The sequence below is a fragment of the Pleurodeles waltl genome, chromosome 2_2 (genome assembly GCF_031143425.1).
Source record: "Pleurodeles waltl isolate 20211129_DDA chromosome 2_2, aPleWal1.hap1.20221129, whole genome shotgun sequence".
Lineage (NCBI taxonomy): Eukaryota > Metazoa > Chordata > Amphibia > Caudata > Salamandridae > Pleurodeles > Pleurodeles waltl.
In genome coordinates this window covers 1,071,494,136-1,071,507,317 of record NC_090439.1, presented here as the reverse complement: position 1 = coordinate 1,071,507,317, position 13,182 = coordinate 1,071,494,136, and the positions used below count along the sequence as shown (strand labels likewise).

The 13,182-nt window shown below is 63.6% G+C and overlaps 1 protein-coding gene across 19 annotated transcripts in view; it reads left to right on the top strand.

The window, feature by feature from the left end:
* The window catches only part of PTK2 (protein tyrosine kinase 2), a 758,583-nt gene that overhangs the window by 431,795 nt on the left and 313,606 nt on the right, over window positions 1-13,182 (top strand). For all 19 annotated transcript variants that reach the window (XM_069220826.1, XM_069220825.1, XM_069220824.1 and 16 more), the window contains one exon: window positions 10,654-10,706. In XM_069220826.1, the coding sequence (XP_069076927.1) occupies window positions 10,654-10,706 (53 nt within the window). The remainder of the gene's footprint in view (window positions 1-10,653; window positions 10,707-13,182) is intronic.

Here is a 13,182-nt window from a genome sequence, read left to right as displayed (position 1 = left end):
CTCGAGTAAGGTCTTGGCTGTCATGTGGGACGACTTCCTGAGAGAAGGGATTCTGAGGGAGACAGCCAAACAAAAAGTGATTGCCTACCATGGCCAAAGGATTTTGTTTTTTCAGGATGTGTGACTGGCTGCAACAAAAAAGAGGAATTGAGAAAGACCTTCAGTGACTTGGGGATTCAAGCTACTGTCCTGTTTACAGTGAAATTGCCAGTGGTTGGCGGAAGAAAGCCTTGCGCTTTACAAGGAGCAAGCAGCATAAGGTTTTTAAGCTGTATGAGCAAAATGTTTTAGTACATTAAGCATCTTGCACTGATGTGCTGTTGTGGCTTTGTGGTTTGCATGGGAAAGCTTACTACTTTTTGGTATATGATATCTTTTGTTTCCTCTCTTAGTTTCTCTTAGGAGTGTAGATGTACTCATAAGTGTCCTGAAGAATATTGGACGAAACTCATCCCCATATTCCCCCTCCAATAGTGTTTTCTTCCCCCAAAGGAAATCTATTTTTGTGATATTAAGTCTAAATGTGGAGTGCTAATGCCGCAAGGCTTGTGGATTTAACTGGGGGTAATTGTGATGGGCTTTAGCTCTTTGTTCTTCTGAGGCCTCGTTCAAATTGGGAGTGTATATTTTCAAGTACCCGCAATATGTTTCTTGCAAAGAACGAAGAGGGACAGCCCAACTTCTGCAGTGCCCTGTATAACTGGTCAACCCTTTATTCTAGTAACATGCCATGGGGTGCTGAAACTAATGCTGCAACTATCAGAGCATGATTTCAGTTTTGTCACTAAAACATTAATCCATTCAAGAGTGTAGATTACATGGTATTTTTATTTCCACATCAGCTATTTTAAATATAAAATTAGGTTACTGACGAGTGTAGTTTCTAGGCTGATACGCAGTACAGATTGGAAACCAAAAGACAAGCATTACAGTTGTTACAAGCAGACCCTTATATACTATACTCGACGTGCCTGCCCCCCCCTCCATCCCTCCCCTGAAGTGCCTGGCCCCCCCTCCCTCCCTCTCCCTCCCCCGACGTGCCTGGCCCCACCTCCCTCCCTCTCCCTCCCCTGACGTGCCTGGCCCCCTCCCACCCTCCCCCTCTCTCTCCCTCCACCACCCCCTCCCTCCACCCCTCCCCCCCTCCCTCGATGTGCCTGGCCCGCTCCCCCCTCCCTCGACTTCCCTTGCCCCCTCCCACCCTCCCCCCCTTCTCCCCCCCCACTCTCCCCCTCCCACTCTCCCCCCTATACTATACTCGACGTGCCTGCCCCCCCCTCCATCCCTCCCCCGAAGTGCCTGGCCCCCCCTCCCTCCCTCTCCCTCCCCCGACGTGCCTGGCCCCACCTCCCTCCCTCTCTCTCCCCCGACATGCCTGGCCCCCTCCCACCGTCCCACCCTCCCCCTCTCCCTCCCTCCCCCCCTCTCCCTCCTTCCCACCCTCTCTTGCTCCCTCCCTTCCCCCTCCCTTGCTCCCTCCCTTCCCCCTCCCTCCCCCCCTCCCTCGACGTGCCTGGCACCCTCCCCCCTCACTCCCCCTCCCTTTCCCTGGCCCCCTCACTCCCCCTCCCTCCACGTGCCTGGCCCCCTCCCCCCTCCCTCCACGTGCCTGGCCCCCTCCCTCCCCCTCCCTCCACGTGCCTGGCCCCCTCTCTCCCTCCCTCCCACCCTCGACGTGCCTGTCCCCCTCTCTCTCTCTCCCTCCCTCCCACCCTCTCTCCCTCAACGTGCCTGGCCCCCTCTCTCCCTCCCTCGACGTGCCTGGCCCCCTCCCTCCCACCCTCCCTCCCTCGACGTACCTGGCCCCCTCCCTCCCACCCTCCCTCCCTCGACGTGCCTGGCCCCCTCCCTCCCTCCCACCCTCCCTCCCTCGACGTGCCTGGCCCCCTCCCTCCCTCGACGTGCCTGGCCCCCTCCCTCCCTCGACGTGCCTGGCCCCCTCCCTCCCTCCCTCCCTCGACGTGCCTGGCCCCCTCCCTCCCTCCCTCCCTCGACGTGCCTGGCCCCCTCCCTCCCTCCCTCGACGTGCCTGGCCCCCTCCCTCCCTCCCTCGACGTGCCTGGCCCCCTCCCTCCCTCCCTCGACGTGCCTGGCCCCCTCCCTCCCTCCCTCCCTCCCTCCCTCCCTCCCTCGACGTGCCTGGCCCCCTCCCTCCCTCCCTAAAAACCCACCCACCTTCCCTCGACGTGCCTGGCCCCCTCCCTCCCTCCCTCCCACCCACCCACCCTCGACGTGCCTGGCCCCCTCCCTCCCACCCACCCACCCTCCCTGGACGTGCCTGGCCCCCTCCCTCCCACCCACCCACCCTCCCTCGACGTGCCTGGCCCCCTCCCTCCCATCCACCCACCCTCCCTCGACGTGCCTGGCCCCCTCCCTCCCACCCACCCACCCTCCCTCGACGTGCCTGGCCCCCTCCCTCCCTCCCACCCACCCACCCTCCCTCGACGTGCCTGGCCCCCTCCCACCCTCCCTCGACGTGCCTGGCCCCCTCCCTCCCTCCCTCGACGTGCCTGGCCCCCTCCCTCCCTCCCTCCCACCCACCCACCATCCCTCGACGTGCCTGGCCCCCTCCCTCCCTCCCACCACCCACCCTCCCTCGACGTGCCTGGCCCCCTCCCTGTCACCCACCCACCCACCCTCCCTCGACGTGCCTGGCCCCCTCCCTCCCTCCCACCCACCCACCCTCCCTCGACGTGCCTGGCCCCCTCCCTCCCTATCACACACCCACCCTCCCTCGACGTGCCTGGCCCCCTCCCTCCCTACCACCCACCCTCCCTCGACGTGCCTGGCCCCCTCCCTTCCTCCCTCCCTCGACGTGCCTGGCCCCCTCCCTTCCTCTCTCCCTCGACGTGCCTGGCCCCCTCCCTCCCTCGACGTGCCTGGCCCCCTCCCTCCCTCGACGTGCCTGGCCCCCTCCCTCCCTCGACGTGCCTGGCCCCCTCCCTCCCTCCCTCGACGTGTCTGGCCCCCTCCCTCCCTCCCACCCACCCCCCCCTCCCTCAACGTGTCTGGCCCCCTCCCTCCCACCCACCCCCCCTCCCTCAACGTGCCTGGCCCCCCTCCCACCCTCCCTAGACGTGCCTGGCCGCCTCCCACCCTCCCTAGACGTGCCTGGCCCCCTCCCACCCTCCCTAGACGTGCCTGGTCCCCTCCCTCGACGTGACTGGCCCCCTCCCACCCTCCCTAGACGTGCCTGGCCCCCTCCCCCCTCCCTCGACGTGCCTGGCCCCCTCCCCCCTCCCACCCCCTCCCTCGACGTGACTGGCCCCCTCCCTCGACGTGCCTGGCCCCCTCCCTCCCCCTCCCTCGAAGTGCCTGGCCCCCTCTCCCTCGACGTGCCTGCTCCCCCTCCCTTCCTCGACGTGCTTTGCCCCCTCCCCCCCTCCCTCGACGTGCCTGGCCACCTCCCTCCCTCATCCCCTCCCTCGACGTGCCTGGCCCCCCTCCCCCTCCCTCGACGTGCCTGGCCCCCCTCCCCCTCCCTCGACGTGCCTGGCCCCCTCCCTGCCCCCCTCGACGTGCCTGCCCCCCCCCCCCCTCGAAGTGCCTGCCCCCCCTCCCTCGACGTGCCTGGCCCCCTCCCTCCCTCCCCCTTCCCTCGACGTGCCTGGCCCCCCTCCCTCCCTCCCCCTTCCCTCGACGTGCCTGGCCCCCCTCCCTCCCTCCCCCTTCCCTCGACGTGCCTGGCCCCTCTCCCTCGACGTGCCTGGCCCCCTCCCTCCCTCCCCCCTCGACGTGCCTGGCCCCCTCCCTCCCTCCCCCCTCCCTCGACGTGCCTGGCCCCCTCCCTCCCTCCCCCCTCCCTCGACGTGCCTGGCCCCCTCCCTCCCTCCCCCCTCCCTCGACGTGCCTGGCCCCCTCCCTCCCTCCCCCCTCCCTCGACGTGCCTGGCCCCCTCCCTCCCTCCCCCCTCCCTCGACGTGCCTGGCCCCCTCCCTCCCTCCCCCCTCCCTCGACGTGCCTGGCCCCCTCCCTCCCTCCCCCCTCGACGTGCCTGGCCCCATCCCTCCCCCCTCCCTCGACGTGCCTGGCCCCCTCCCTCCCCCCTCCCTCGACGGGCCTGGCCCCCTCCCATCCTCCTCCCCCCTCCTCCCCCCTCCCTCGACGTGCCTGGCCCCCTCCCATCCTCCCCCCCTCCCTCGACGTGCCTGGCCCCCTCCCGCCCCTCTCTCGACGTGCCTGGCCCCCTCCCTCGAAGTACCTGGCCCCCCTCTCCCTCGACGTGCCTGCCCCCCCCTCCCTTCCTCGACGTGCCTGGCCCCCTCCCATCTTCCCCCCCTCCCTCGACGTGCCTGGCCCCCTCCCACCCCTCTCTCGACGTGCCTGGCCCCCTCCCTCCCCCTCCCTCGAAGTGCCTGGCCCCCTCTTCCTCGACGTGCTTTGCCCCCTCCCCCCCTCCCTCGACGTGCCTGGCCACCTCCCCCCTCCCTCGACGTGCCTGGCCCCCTCCCTCCCTCCCCCCTCCCTCGACGTGCCTGGCCCCCTCCCTCCCTCCCCCCTCCCTCGACGTGCCTGGCCCCCTCCCTCCCTCCCCCCTCCCTCGACGTGCCTGGCCCCCTCCCATCCTCCTCCCCCCTCTTCCCCCCTCCCTCGACGTGCCTGGCCCCCTCCCATCCTCCCCCCCTCCCTCGACGTGCCTGGCCCCCTCCCGCCCCTCTCTCGACGTGCCTGGCCCCCTCCCTCGAAGTGCCTGGCCCCCTCTCCCTCGACGTGTCTGCCCCCCCTCCCTTCCTCGACGTGCTTTGCCCCCTCCCCCCCTCCCTCGACGTGCCTGGCCACCTCCCTCCCTCCCCCCCTCCCTCGACGTGCCTGGTCCCCTCCCTCCCCCTCCCTCGACGTGCCTGGTCCCCTCCCTCCCCCTCCCTCGACGTGCCTGGCCCCCTCCCATCTTCCCCCCCTCCCTCGACGTGCCTGGCCCCCTCCCACCCCTCTCTCGACGTGCCTGGCCCCCTCCCTCCCCCTCCCTCGAAGTGCCTGGCCCCCTCTCCTTCGACGTGCCTGCCCCCCCCCTCCCTTCCTCGACGTGCTTTTCCCCCTCCCTCCCCTCCCTCGACGTGCCTGCCCCCCTCCCTCCCTCCCCTCCCTCGACGTGCCTGCCCCCTCCCTCCCCACCTCCCTCGACGTGCCTGGCCCCCCTCCCTCCCTCCCCTTTCCCTCGACGTGCCTGGCCCCCCTCCCTCGACGTGCCTGGCCCCCTCCCTCCCTCGACGTGCCTGGCCCCCTCCCTCCCTCCCCCCTCCCTCGACGTGCCTGGCCCCCTCCCTCCCTCCCCCCTCCCTCGACGTGCCTGGCCCCCTCCCTCCCTCCCCCCTCCCTCGATGTGCCTGGCCCCCTCCCTCCCCCCTCCCTCGACGTGCCTGGCCCCCTCCCTCCCTCCCCCCTCCCTCGACGTGCCTGGCCCCCTCCCTCCCTCCCCCCTCCCTCGACGTGCCTGGCCCCCTCCCTCCCCCCTCCCTCGACGTGCCTGGCCCCCTCCCTCCCTCCCCCTCCCTCGACGTGCCTGGCCCCCTCCCTCCCTCCCCCCTCCCTCGACGTGCCTGGCCCCCTCCCCCCTCCCTCAACGTGCCTGGCCCCCTCCCTCGACCTCCCTCCCCCCCTCCCTCGACGTGCCTGGCCCCCTCCCTCCCCCCCTCCCTCGACGTGCCTGGCCCCCTCCCTCCCCCCCTCCCTCGACGTGCCTGGCCCCCTCCCTCCCCCCCTCCCTCGACGTGCCTGGCCCCCTCCTACTCTCCCCCCCTCCCTCGACGTGCCTGGCCCCCTCCTACTCTCCCCCCCTCCCTCGACGTGCCTGGCCCCCTCCTACTCTCCCCCCCTCCCTCAACGTGCCTGGCCCCCTCCCTCGACGTACCTGGCCCCCTCCCATCCTCCTCCCCTCTCCTCCCCCCCCTCCCTCGACGTGCCTGGCCCCCTGGCCCCCTCCCCCTCCCTCGACGTGCCTGGCCCCCTCCCTCCCTCGACGTGCCTGGCCCCCTCCCCCCTCCCTCCCTCGACGTGCCTGGCCCCCTCCTCCCCCCTCCCTCCCTCGACGTGCCTGGCCCCCTGCCCCCCTCCCTCCCTCGACGTGCCTGGCCCCCTCCCCCCCTCCCTCCCTTGACGTGCCTGGCCCCCTCCCTCCCTCGACCTGCCTGGCCCCCTCCCCCCCTCCCTCCCTCGACGTGCCTGGCCCCCTCCCCCCCTCCCTCCCTCCCTCCCTCGACGTGCCTGGCCCCCTCCCCCCCTCCCTCCCTCGACGTGCCTGGCCCCCCCCCTCCCTCCCTCGACGTGCCTGGCCCCCTCCCTCCCTCGATGTGCCTGGCCCCCTCCCTCCCTCGATGTGCCTGGCCCCCTCCCTCCCTCCCTCCCTCGATGTGCCTGGCCCCCTCCCTCCCTCCCTCCCTCGATGTGCCTGGCCCCCTCCTCCCTCCCTCCCTCGACGTGCCTGGCCCCCTCCCTCCCTCCCTCGACGTGCCTGGCCCCCTCCCTCCCTCCCTCCCTCGACGTGCCTGGCCCCCTCCCTCCCCCCTCCCTCGACGTGCCTGGCCCCTCCCTCCCCCCCTCCCTCGACGTGCCTGGCCCCCTCCCTCCCCCCCTCCCTCGACGTGCCTGGCCCCCTCCCTCCCCCCCTCCCTCGACGTGCCTGGCCCCCTCCCTCCCCCCCTCCCTCGACGTGCCTGGCCCCCTCCCATCTTCCCCCCCTCCCTCCCTCGACGTGCCTGGCCCCCTCCCATCTTCCCCCCCTCCCTCGACGTGCCTGGCCCCCTCCCATCTTCCCCCCCTCCCTCAACGTGCCTGGCCCCCTCCCATCTTCCCCCCCTCCCTCAACGTGCCTGGCCCCCTCCCATCCTCCCCCCCCTCCCTCGACGTGCCTGCCCCCCTCCCTTCCTTGACGTGCTTGCCCCCCCTCCCTCCCTCCCTCGACGTGCCTGGCCCCCCTCCCTCGACGTGCCTGGCCCCCTCCCTGCCCCCCTCCCTGCCCCCCCTCGACGTGCCTGGCCCCCCTCGACGTGCCTGCCCCCCCCTCGACATGCCTGCTCCCCCCCTCCCTCGACGTGCCTGGCTCCCTTCCCCCCCCTCCCTCGACGTGCCTGGCCCCCTCCCCCCCTCCCTCGACGTGCCTGGCCCCCTCCCTCCCTCCCCCCCTCCCTCGACGTGCCTGGCCCCCTCCCTCCCTCCCCCCCTCCCTCGACGTGCCTGGCCCCCTCCCTCCCTCCCCCCCTCCCTCGACGTGCCTGGCCCCCTCCCTCCCCCCCTCCCTCGACGTGCCTGGCCCCCTCCCCCCCTCCCTCGACGTGCCTGGCCCCCTCCCCCCCTCCCTCGACGTGCCTAGCCCCCTCCCTCGATGTGCCTGGCCCCCTCCCCCCCTCCCTCGACGTGCCTGGCCCCCTCCCTCCCTCCCTCCCTCGACGTGCCTGGCCCCCTCCCTCCCTCCCTCCCTCGACGTGCCTGGCCCCCTCCCTCCCTCCCTCCCTCCCTCCACGTGCCTGGCCCCCTCCCTCCCTCCCTCCACGTGCCTGGCCCCCTCCCTCCCTCCCTCCCTCCCTCCACGTGCCTGGCCCCCTCCCTCCCTCCACGTGCCTGGCCCCCTCCCTCCCTCCCTCCCTCCACGTGCCTGGCCCCCTCCCTCCCTCCCCCCCTCCCTCGACGTGCCTGGCCCCCTCCCTCCCTCCCTCCCCCCCTCCCTCGACGTGCCTGGCCCCCTCCCTCCCTCCCCCCCTCCCTCGACGTGCCTGGCCCCCTCCCTCCCTCCCCCCCTCCCTCGACGTGCCTGGCCCCCTCCCTCCCCCCCCCCTCCCTCGACGTGCCTGGCCCCCTCCCTCCCCCCCTCCCTCGACGTGCCTGGCCCCCTCCCTCCCCCCCTCCCTCGACGTGCCTGGCCCCCTCCCTCCCCCCCTCCCTCGACGTGCCTGGCCCCCTCCCCCCCTCCCTCGACGTGCCTGGCACCCTCCCCCCCCTCGACGTGCCTGCCACCCTCCCCCCCGTGACGTGCCTGGCCCCCTCCCACACTCCCCCCCCCCCCCCGACGTGCCTGGCCCCCTCCCCCCCGCGACGTGCCTGGCCCGCTCCCACACTCCACCCCCCCACGACGTGCCTGGCCCCCTCCCACCCCCCCCCCCGCGACGTGCCTGGCCCCCTCCCACCCCCCCCCCCGCGACGTGCCTGGCCCCCTCCCAGCCCCCCCCCCCCCCGCGACGTGCCTGGCCCCCTCCCACCACGTGCCCCCTCTCGCTCTCCTGCGACATGCCTGGACCCCTCCTGCCACGTGCCTGGATCCCTCCCGCCACGTGCCTGGCCCCCTCCCGCCCTGCCCCCTCCCGCGACGTGCCTGGCCCCCTCCCGTCCTCCTCTCCCGCAACGTGCCAGGCCCCCTTTCCTGCCTTGCTGCTTAGCCCCCTCCCATGTTGTTGCTTGGCCCAACTCCCATCCTCCCATGTAGTTGCTTGGCCACCCCCCCCCCCATTTTTGTTGCTTACCCCTCCTGCATGACGCCTTGCCCCCCCCCACCTGCCCTCGCCTCTCGGGTTGCTACTCGTCCTCTTTGCTGGGCCCCTACCTTGTTGCTGCTTGCCCCCTTCCGCGTTACCTGCCCCTCCCACTCTCTTGCTCCACATTGTTGCTTGCACCCTCCCGTCTCACATTGTTGGTTGCCCACTCCTGTCCCAACCCACATCAAAAAATTTGAAAATTAATGTCTAATGAAGCATTCATGGTTAATAACACTTAAAGTAAAACGGATGTTTTTGTTTTTTATATGGATTCATATTAAAATTGGAAAATCAGACCACTTGCTGAGTTAAAACATTTTGGCTTCCAGTTTAGCTCGGGCTAAATCCAACTGAGAATTTAGGGACCCGACTGACAGCTTTCAGTTCTTCCTCCCGAAGGGTGGACCCTGGAGGAGGTGTGTCTGCCGTTGATGCTTTGTCCCCTGCGGCAAATGCCTTCCAAGGCACGTTTAGGAGTCGTGCAGCAATGATGTTTTAGAAAAATAATATACCTTTCACGGGATGAAGATTTTTTCATGGGGATTAATCTTCAAACCAGACATTGGTTAGGAATAATGTTCACCTCTCCAGTGCACTGTCAAATAAAAAATGTCATAAATGTAAGTGGAATTTTATGTGAAGTTTGAACTTTATAGGCAGAAACTGCAAGGCCTGAGTGGATGAATGGTTACTCCTTCCCTTAGAGCTGTCTTGACCGAGTTTAAATCCCAAAACCGCATCCATTGGGTCTTCGGAAGTAGATTCTGGCTCTCTTGGTTTCAGAATTGTTCCCAGGGCATGTCCTTCCTGTATCCTCAGGAAGCGTTGTGGTCTTTGCTTCCTTCTGAAAGGATTCCCTAAATTCCCTAAGAGTAGAGATTACTGTCGGAAAGGGAGGATATGTGAAGAGAGCGGACGGTGTAAGTAACCACTGCATGAGAGGTGGAGAAGATAGCACTGTAGCACGAGGTGGTTGTGGCCGACACAAGGGAGATATGAACGGTTAGAAACAAGGAAAGATTATTCAAAGGAAGCGGGGGGAGATGTTTGGCAAATTTAGCAAAAGAACTGGCGGTGGAGTAAATGAGTAACAGACACGGGCGGGGGGTGGGGGGGGTGAGAGGGACTGCCACGGGGAAGGGAGGTGTGACCAGCTTGTGAATGAGTTACAGACACGCGTGAGCCGGTAGAGCTCAGAAACTCGGATGCCGAAGGGTGAGAGTGACTGACAGGAGTGACAGCAAGAGGTGGACAAACTCTTGTGGATTCCACCTGCAGTGAGGATGCGCGCGAGGGCAGCACTTGTCCCTAGCTGCACTGAAGCGGATGCTCGCTTGCACTCTTCCGGGCTGTATAAAGAAGATAGATAATGGTGTGTATTTCAGTTATTTCCAGTGATAGTTGATAGTTTTGAATGCAGCGCTATTTTGCAACCGATAAGCGAGTCCTGGATGAGTGCGACTTTCAGTTCTTCCTACTTCACGCTTCTCACAGCAGCCCCTGTTCACAGGCCCAGCGGGGAATGCGGGCCAGGCCCAAATAGGAGGGCCGCAGGATCTGTGCGTCCTCGCTGCCAAGAGTGTGTTTTTTATTGAGGGAGACTTGTCGCGTCCTCCGCTTTTCAGCGGCTGAAGTGCACATCTGGAAGAGCTGCTGCCGGCCCAGCCCGTGACGCAGGAGCGCCCCCTTCTTGCTCGGGGCCCCGGTGAGTGCCGGGAGCCGCCGGTCCGTGCGCGCCCGCAGCCGTGCCTGGCCCTGGATGAGCTGCGGGTGCCTCCCGCCCTCAGCCCCGGGGCCGCGTTTCTAGCTTTGCAGACGGACTCCATTTTAAGAATGAGCTCCCCCCTCACGCGCAGTGAGCTCTCCAGAGCTGCAGGGGGGGCACGAGCCCCTCGCACACCAGGCTGGCGCAGCGCCCCGGGGCCCGTGCACCGAGGCCAAGACGCAGCAGCCCTGCCCGCTTATGTAAACTGTTGACATTAGCAGTGCATAGAAACCGTCCTTGCACGTGTTGCACAACACCCAAGTCTGACAGTCGGGCCCCTGCGCGGGCGGCCGGTGGTACGCCCCCTCCCCTGGAAGTAGCTCGCTCCTGGTGATGACAGTAGCTGCCCTGTTCCAGGGAGCCCAGTGTGTGCGTGTGTGCGGGAAGAATGTGCTCCATTCACAGCTTCCCCCCTCTCTCTTGCAGGCTGGCCAACAACGAGAAGCAGGGGGTCCGGACGCACGCAGTCTCCGTCTCAGGTAAGGGCCTCTGCTCGCACCCCCGGGCCGGGGGACTTCCGCAGCGCGCTCATTGCTTTCATGTATTGTTATTCACTTCTAGCAGAGCACGGATGCTCCTCGCCACCCAAGAATGTACATTTTTATGACACGTTGATTGCATGCATGTTGTGACGTAGGTGTTGAGTCGTTGTAGCAACCGCATCTTTTCATTTGCGTGGCTGAGTGGAGTGTTTTTTTTTTTGTTTTTTTTTGCGAGTGAGCGGAAAATAGCTGACCGGGTATTTCCGCGATGCCAGTAAAAATGCCTTTTTGAAGCCGTCTGCTCGTCGCTACATGTCAAAACACTTTCAAATAGTTTCCCACCCAGTTCCAGACAGCCGTAGAATGCATGCCTTCCGTGTGCTGTACCCCACCTCTCATCCTTCCGAGGATGACAAAATGAGCATCATTGCGTCTTTAACAGGGTCGCGTAATATTTAAGCACGCTATTAAAATGCAGTTTGTGATGTAATACATGAATAGTCTGTATTTCATTTTGTCGGCTTAAGCAATGTTTATTTTTTAATCCATTTCGTCAATGTAATGCATGCCTATGTTACACAGAAGGTGCAGTTTTGAAGAAGATCCCCGACAAAATTGCCTTATATCGCAGAAATTCACAGACTATGACAAATTCCGTTGCAACTGGACTTTGAGCATTTCTCAGACTCGTTTGACATATTCTGCCTAGGTGTGTGCCATTTTCTTGCTCATGAATGTGTGCGCCACAGAAGGAGATTCTGCATGCCAGGGTAGGCATGCATTCAAAGCATCAAGTGCCGCCCAGCCCTGCAGAATACAGATATTTTCCCCGATGGCATTTAAGTGAAACGCAGTTAAGCAAGTCGCCAAATAAAAAAGTCATTTATAGCTCCCTGACAGCTGGGGCACGCTCCTTGCCCGTGGTGCCCGGGAAGCATGAATTCAAAGGCTGGCTTGTTTCACTTCCACTTGCCTTTTGCGGAGGAACTAAACTGCAAAGGCTGTCAGGACTGAGGCACAGTGGAGCATTGTGGGCCCAAGGTTAATTGTTCAATTGCAGGGGAGATTCATTTCCCATTGGACTTGAAGGCCACATCTCGCTTTCTCATAGCGCACGCGCTGCCCTGTGTTATGTCTGTGCGGAAAGTGTTGTCAGTAAGACTGATGGAAGCCGTGCCTTATCAGCAGCGCGGCTGAGTCAGAATGGCCGTCATTGAGCGACACTATTGTGTAGTGTGTACTTTTGTAAAGAGCAGCTGCTGATCATACAAGTAAACGCAGCCAGCATGAGTAATCGAAGAAATGTCAGCGACGGGTGGTACGGTTTTCCAATTGTACTGACTCACCCCTAAGCTATTCAGACTGTGGGGTTGCACCAGTGCTGGGGCTGCAGTGTTTGTCTCTCTCTCCACTGGTGTGACTGCGCTGCCTGCTCGTTTTTTCCTGTGAAATCTGCAGTTTATGTATTTAGTGATTTTTTTTATTTTTTATTTTTTTTATTTTACATTGATCTGTAGTCATTCAATAAACTTTCACTGAATTGCTCTATACGTTCATCTGATTGCATTGAGTTCTTTAAAATTCAGCATTTTTTTTTACTCTATATGACTGTTTTGTTAGGTTTGTTAATGTGTTTTACCTATTTTTTTCTGCACCCATAAACTTAGGACCTGATTAAGATTTCGGTGGACGGGTTACTCTCTCATCAGTTACGAATATCCCGCCCACCGAAACATAAATGCCATTATTTCCTGTGGGATTTATATGTCAACGTTCGGGATATCTGTCACCATTGTGAAGGAGTAACCCGTCCAAAAATCTATATCAGGCGCTAAGCAATATATTGTGCTGTAGGAGGCCTGGGCTCAGACCTGACCCTTGTCATGCGCATGTCCTCTGCATCATGATAGTTTAAACCCCGCCACCTGGCATAGCTTGCTTTGCAGTTACTGCACTCCCGGCTGCATATTGCATTGCCTTCTGTGTTGGACCTCGCATCTTCAGCAAGAGGTGAAGGTTGCTGCTATAATAGATACTAAGAACTCAAGATGCTTCTTAACAAAAGTGATCAGGTTTCTCTCTCTTCCTTGTCGTCCTTCTTTCATCGGACTTCAGGAAACTGCTAGATTGTTCTTGTTGTACTTAGTTACTAGCATAAGCTCTAGAGCTGCTGCCCCAGCGGCAGGGAAGTCTTTACTACAGCTAGTCTTCATGGCAAGGTGTTTGGCTTTTACTGTTGTGTGGTTTGTTTGTACATTTGAGGTCTTAGAACATTTTGAACTTCATCCTGTGAACAAGATAAAGTTGAACAACTCTTTGACGGCACCCATTATATTAGAAAGTAACTACACACATTGGATGTCCTCCTTCTCCGCTCTGGTTGCCTCAGACTCCTGAGTCATTGTTGAGATGCTGGTCATGTGATTGGACATCTCCTGTCTCAGAAGGTGATGTCTAGACTTTGTTCTTTTCC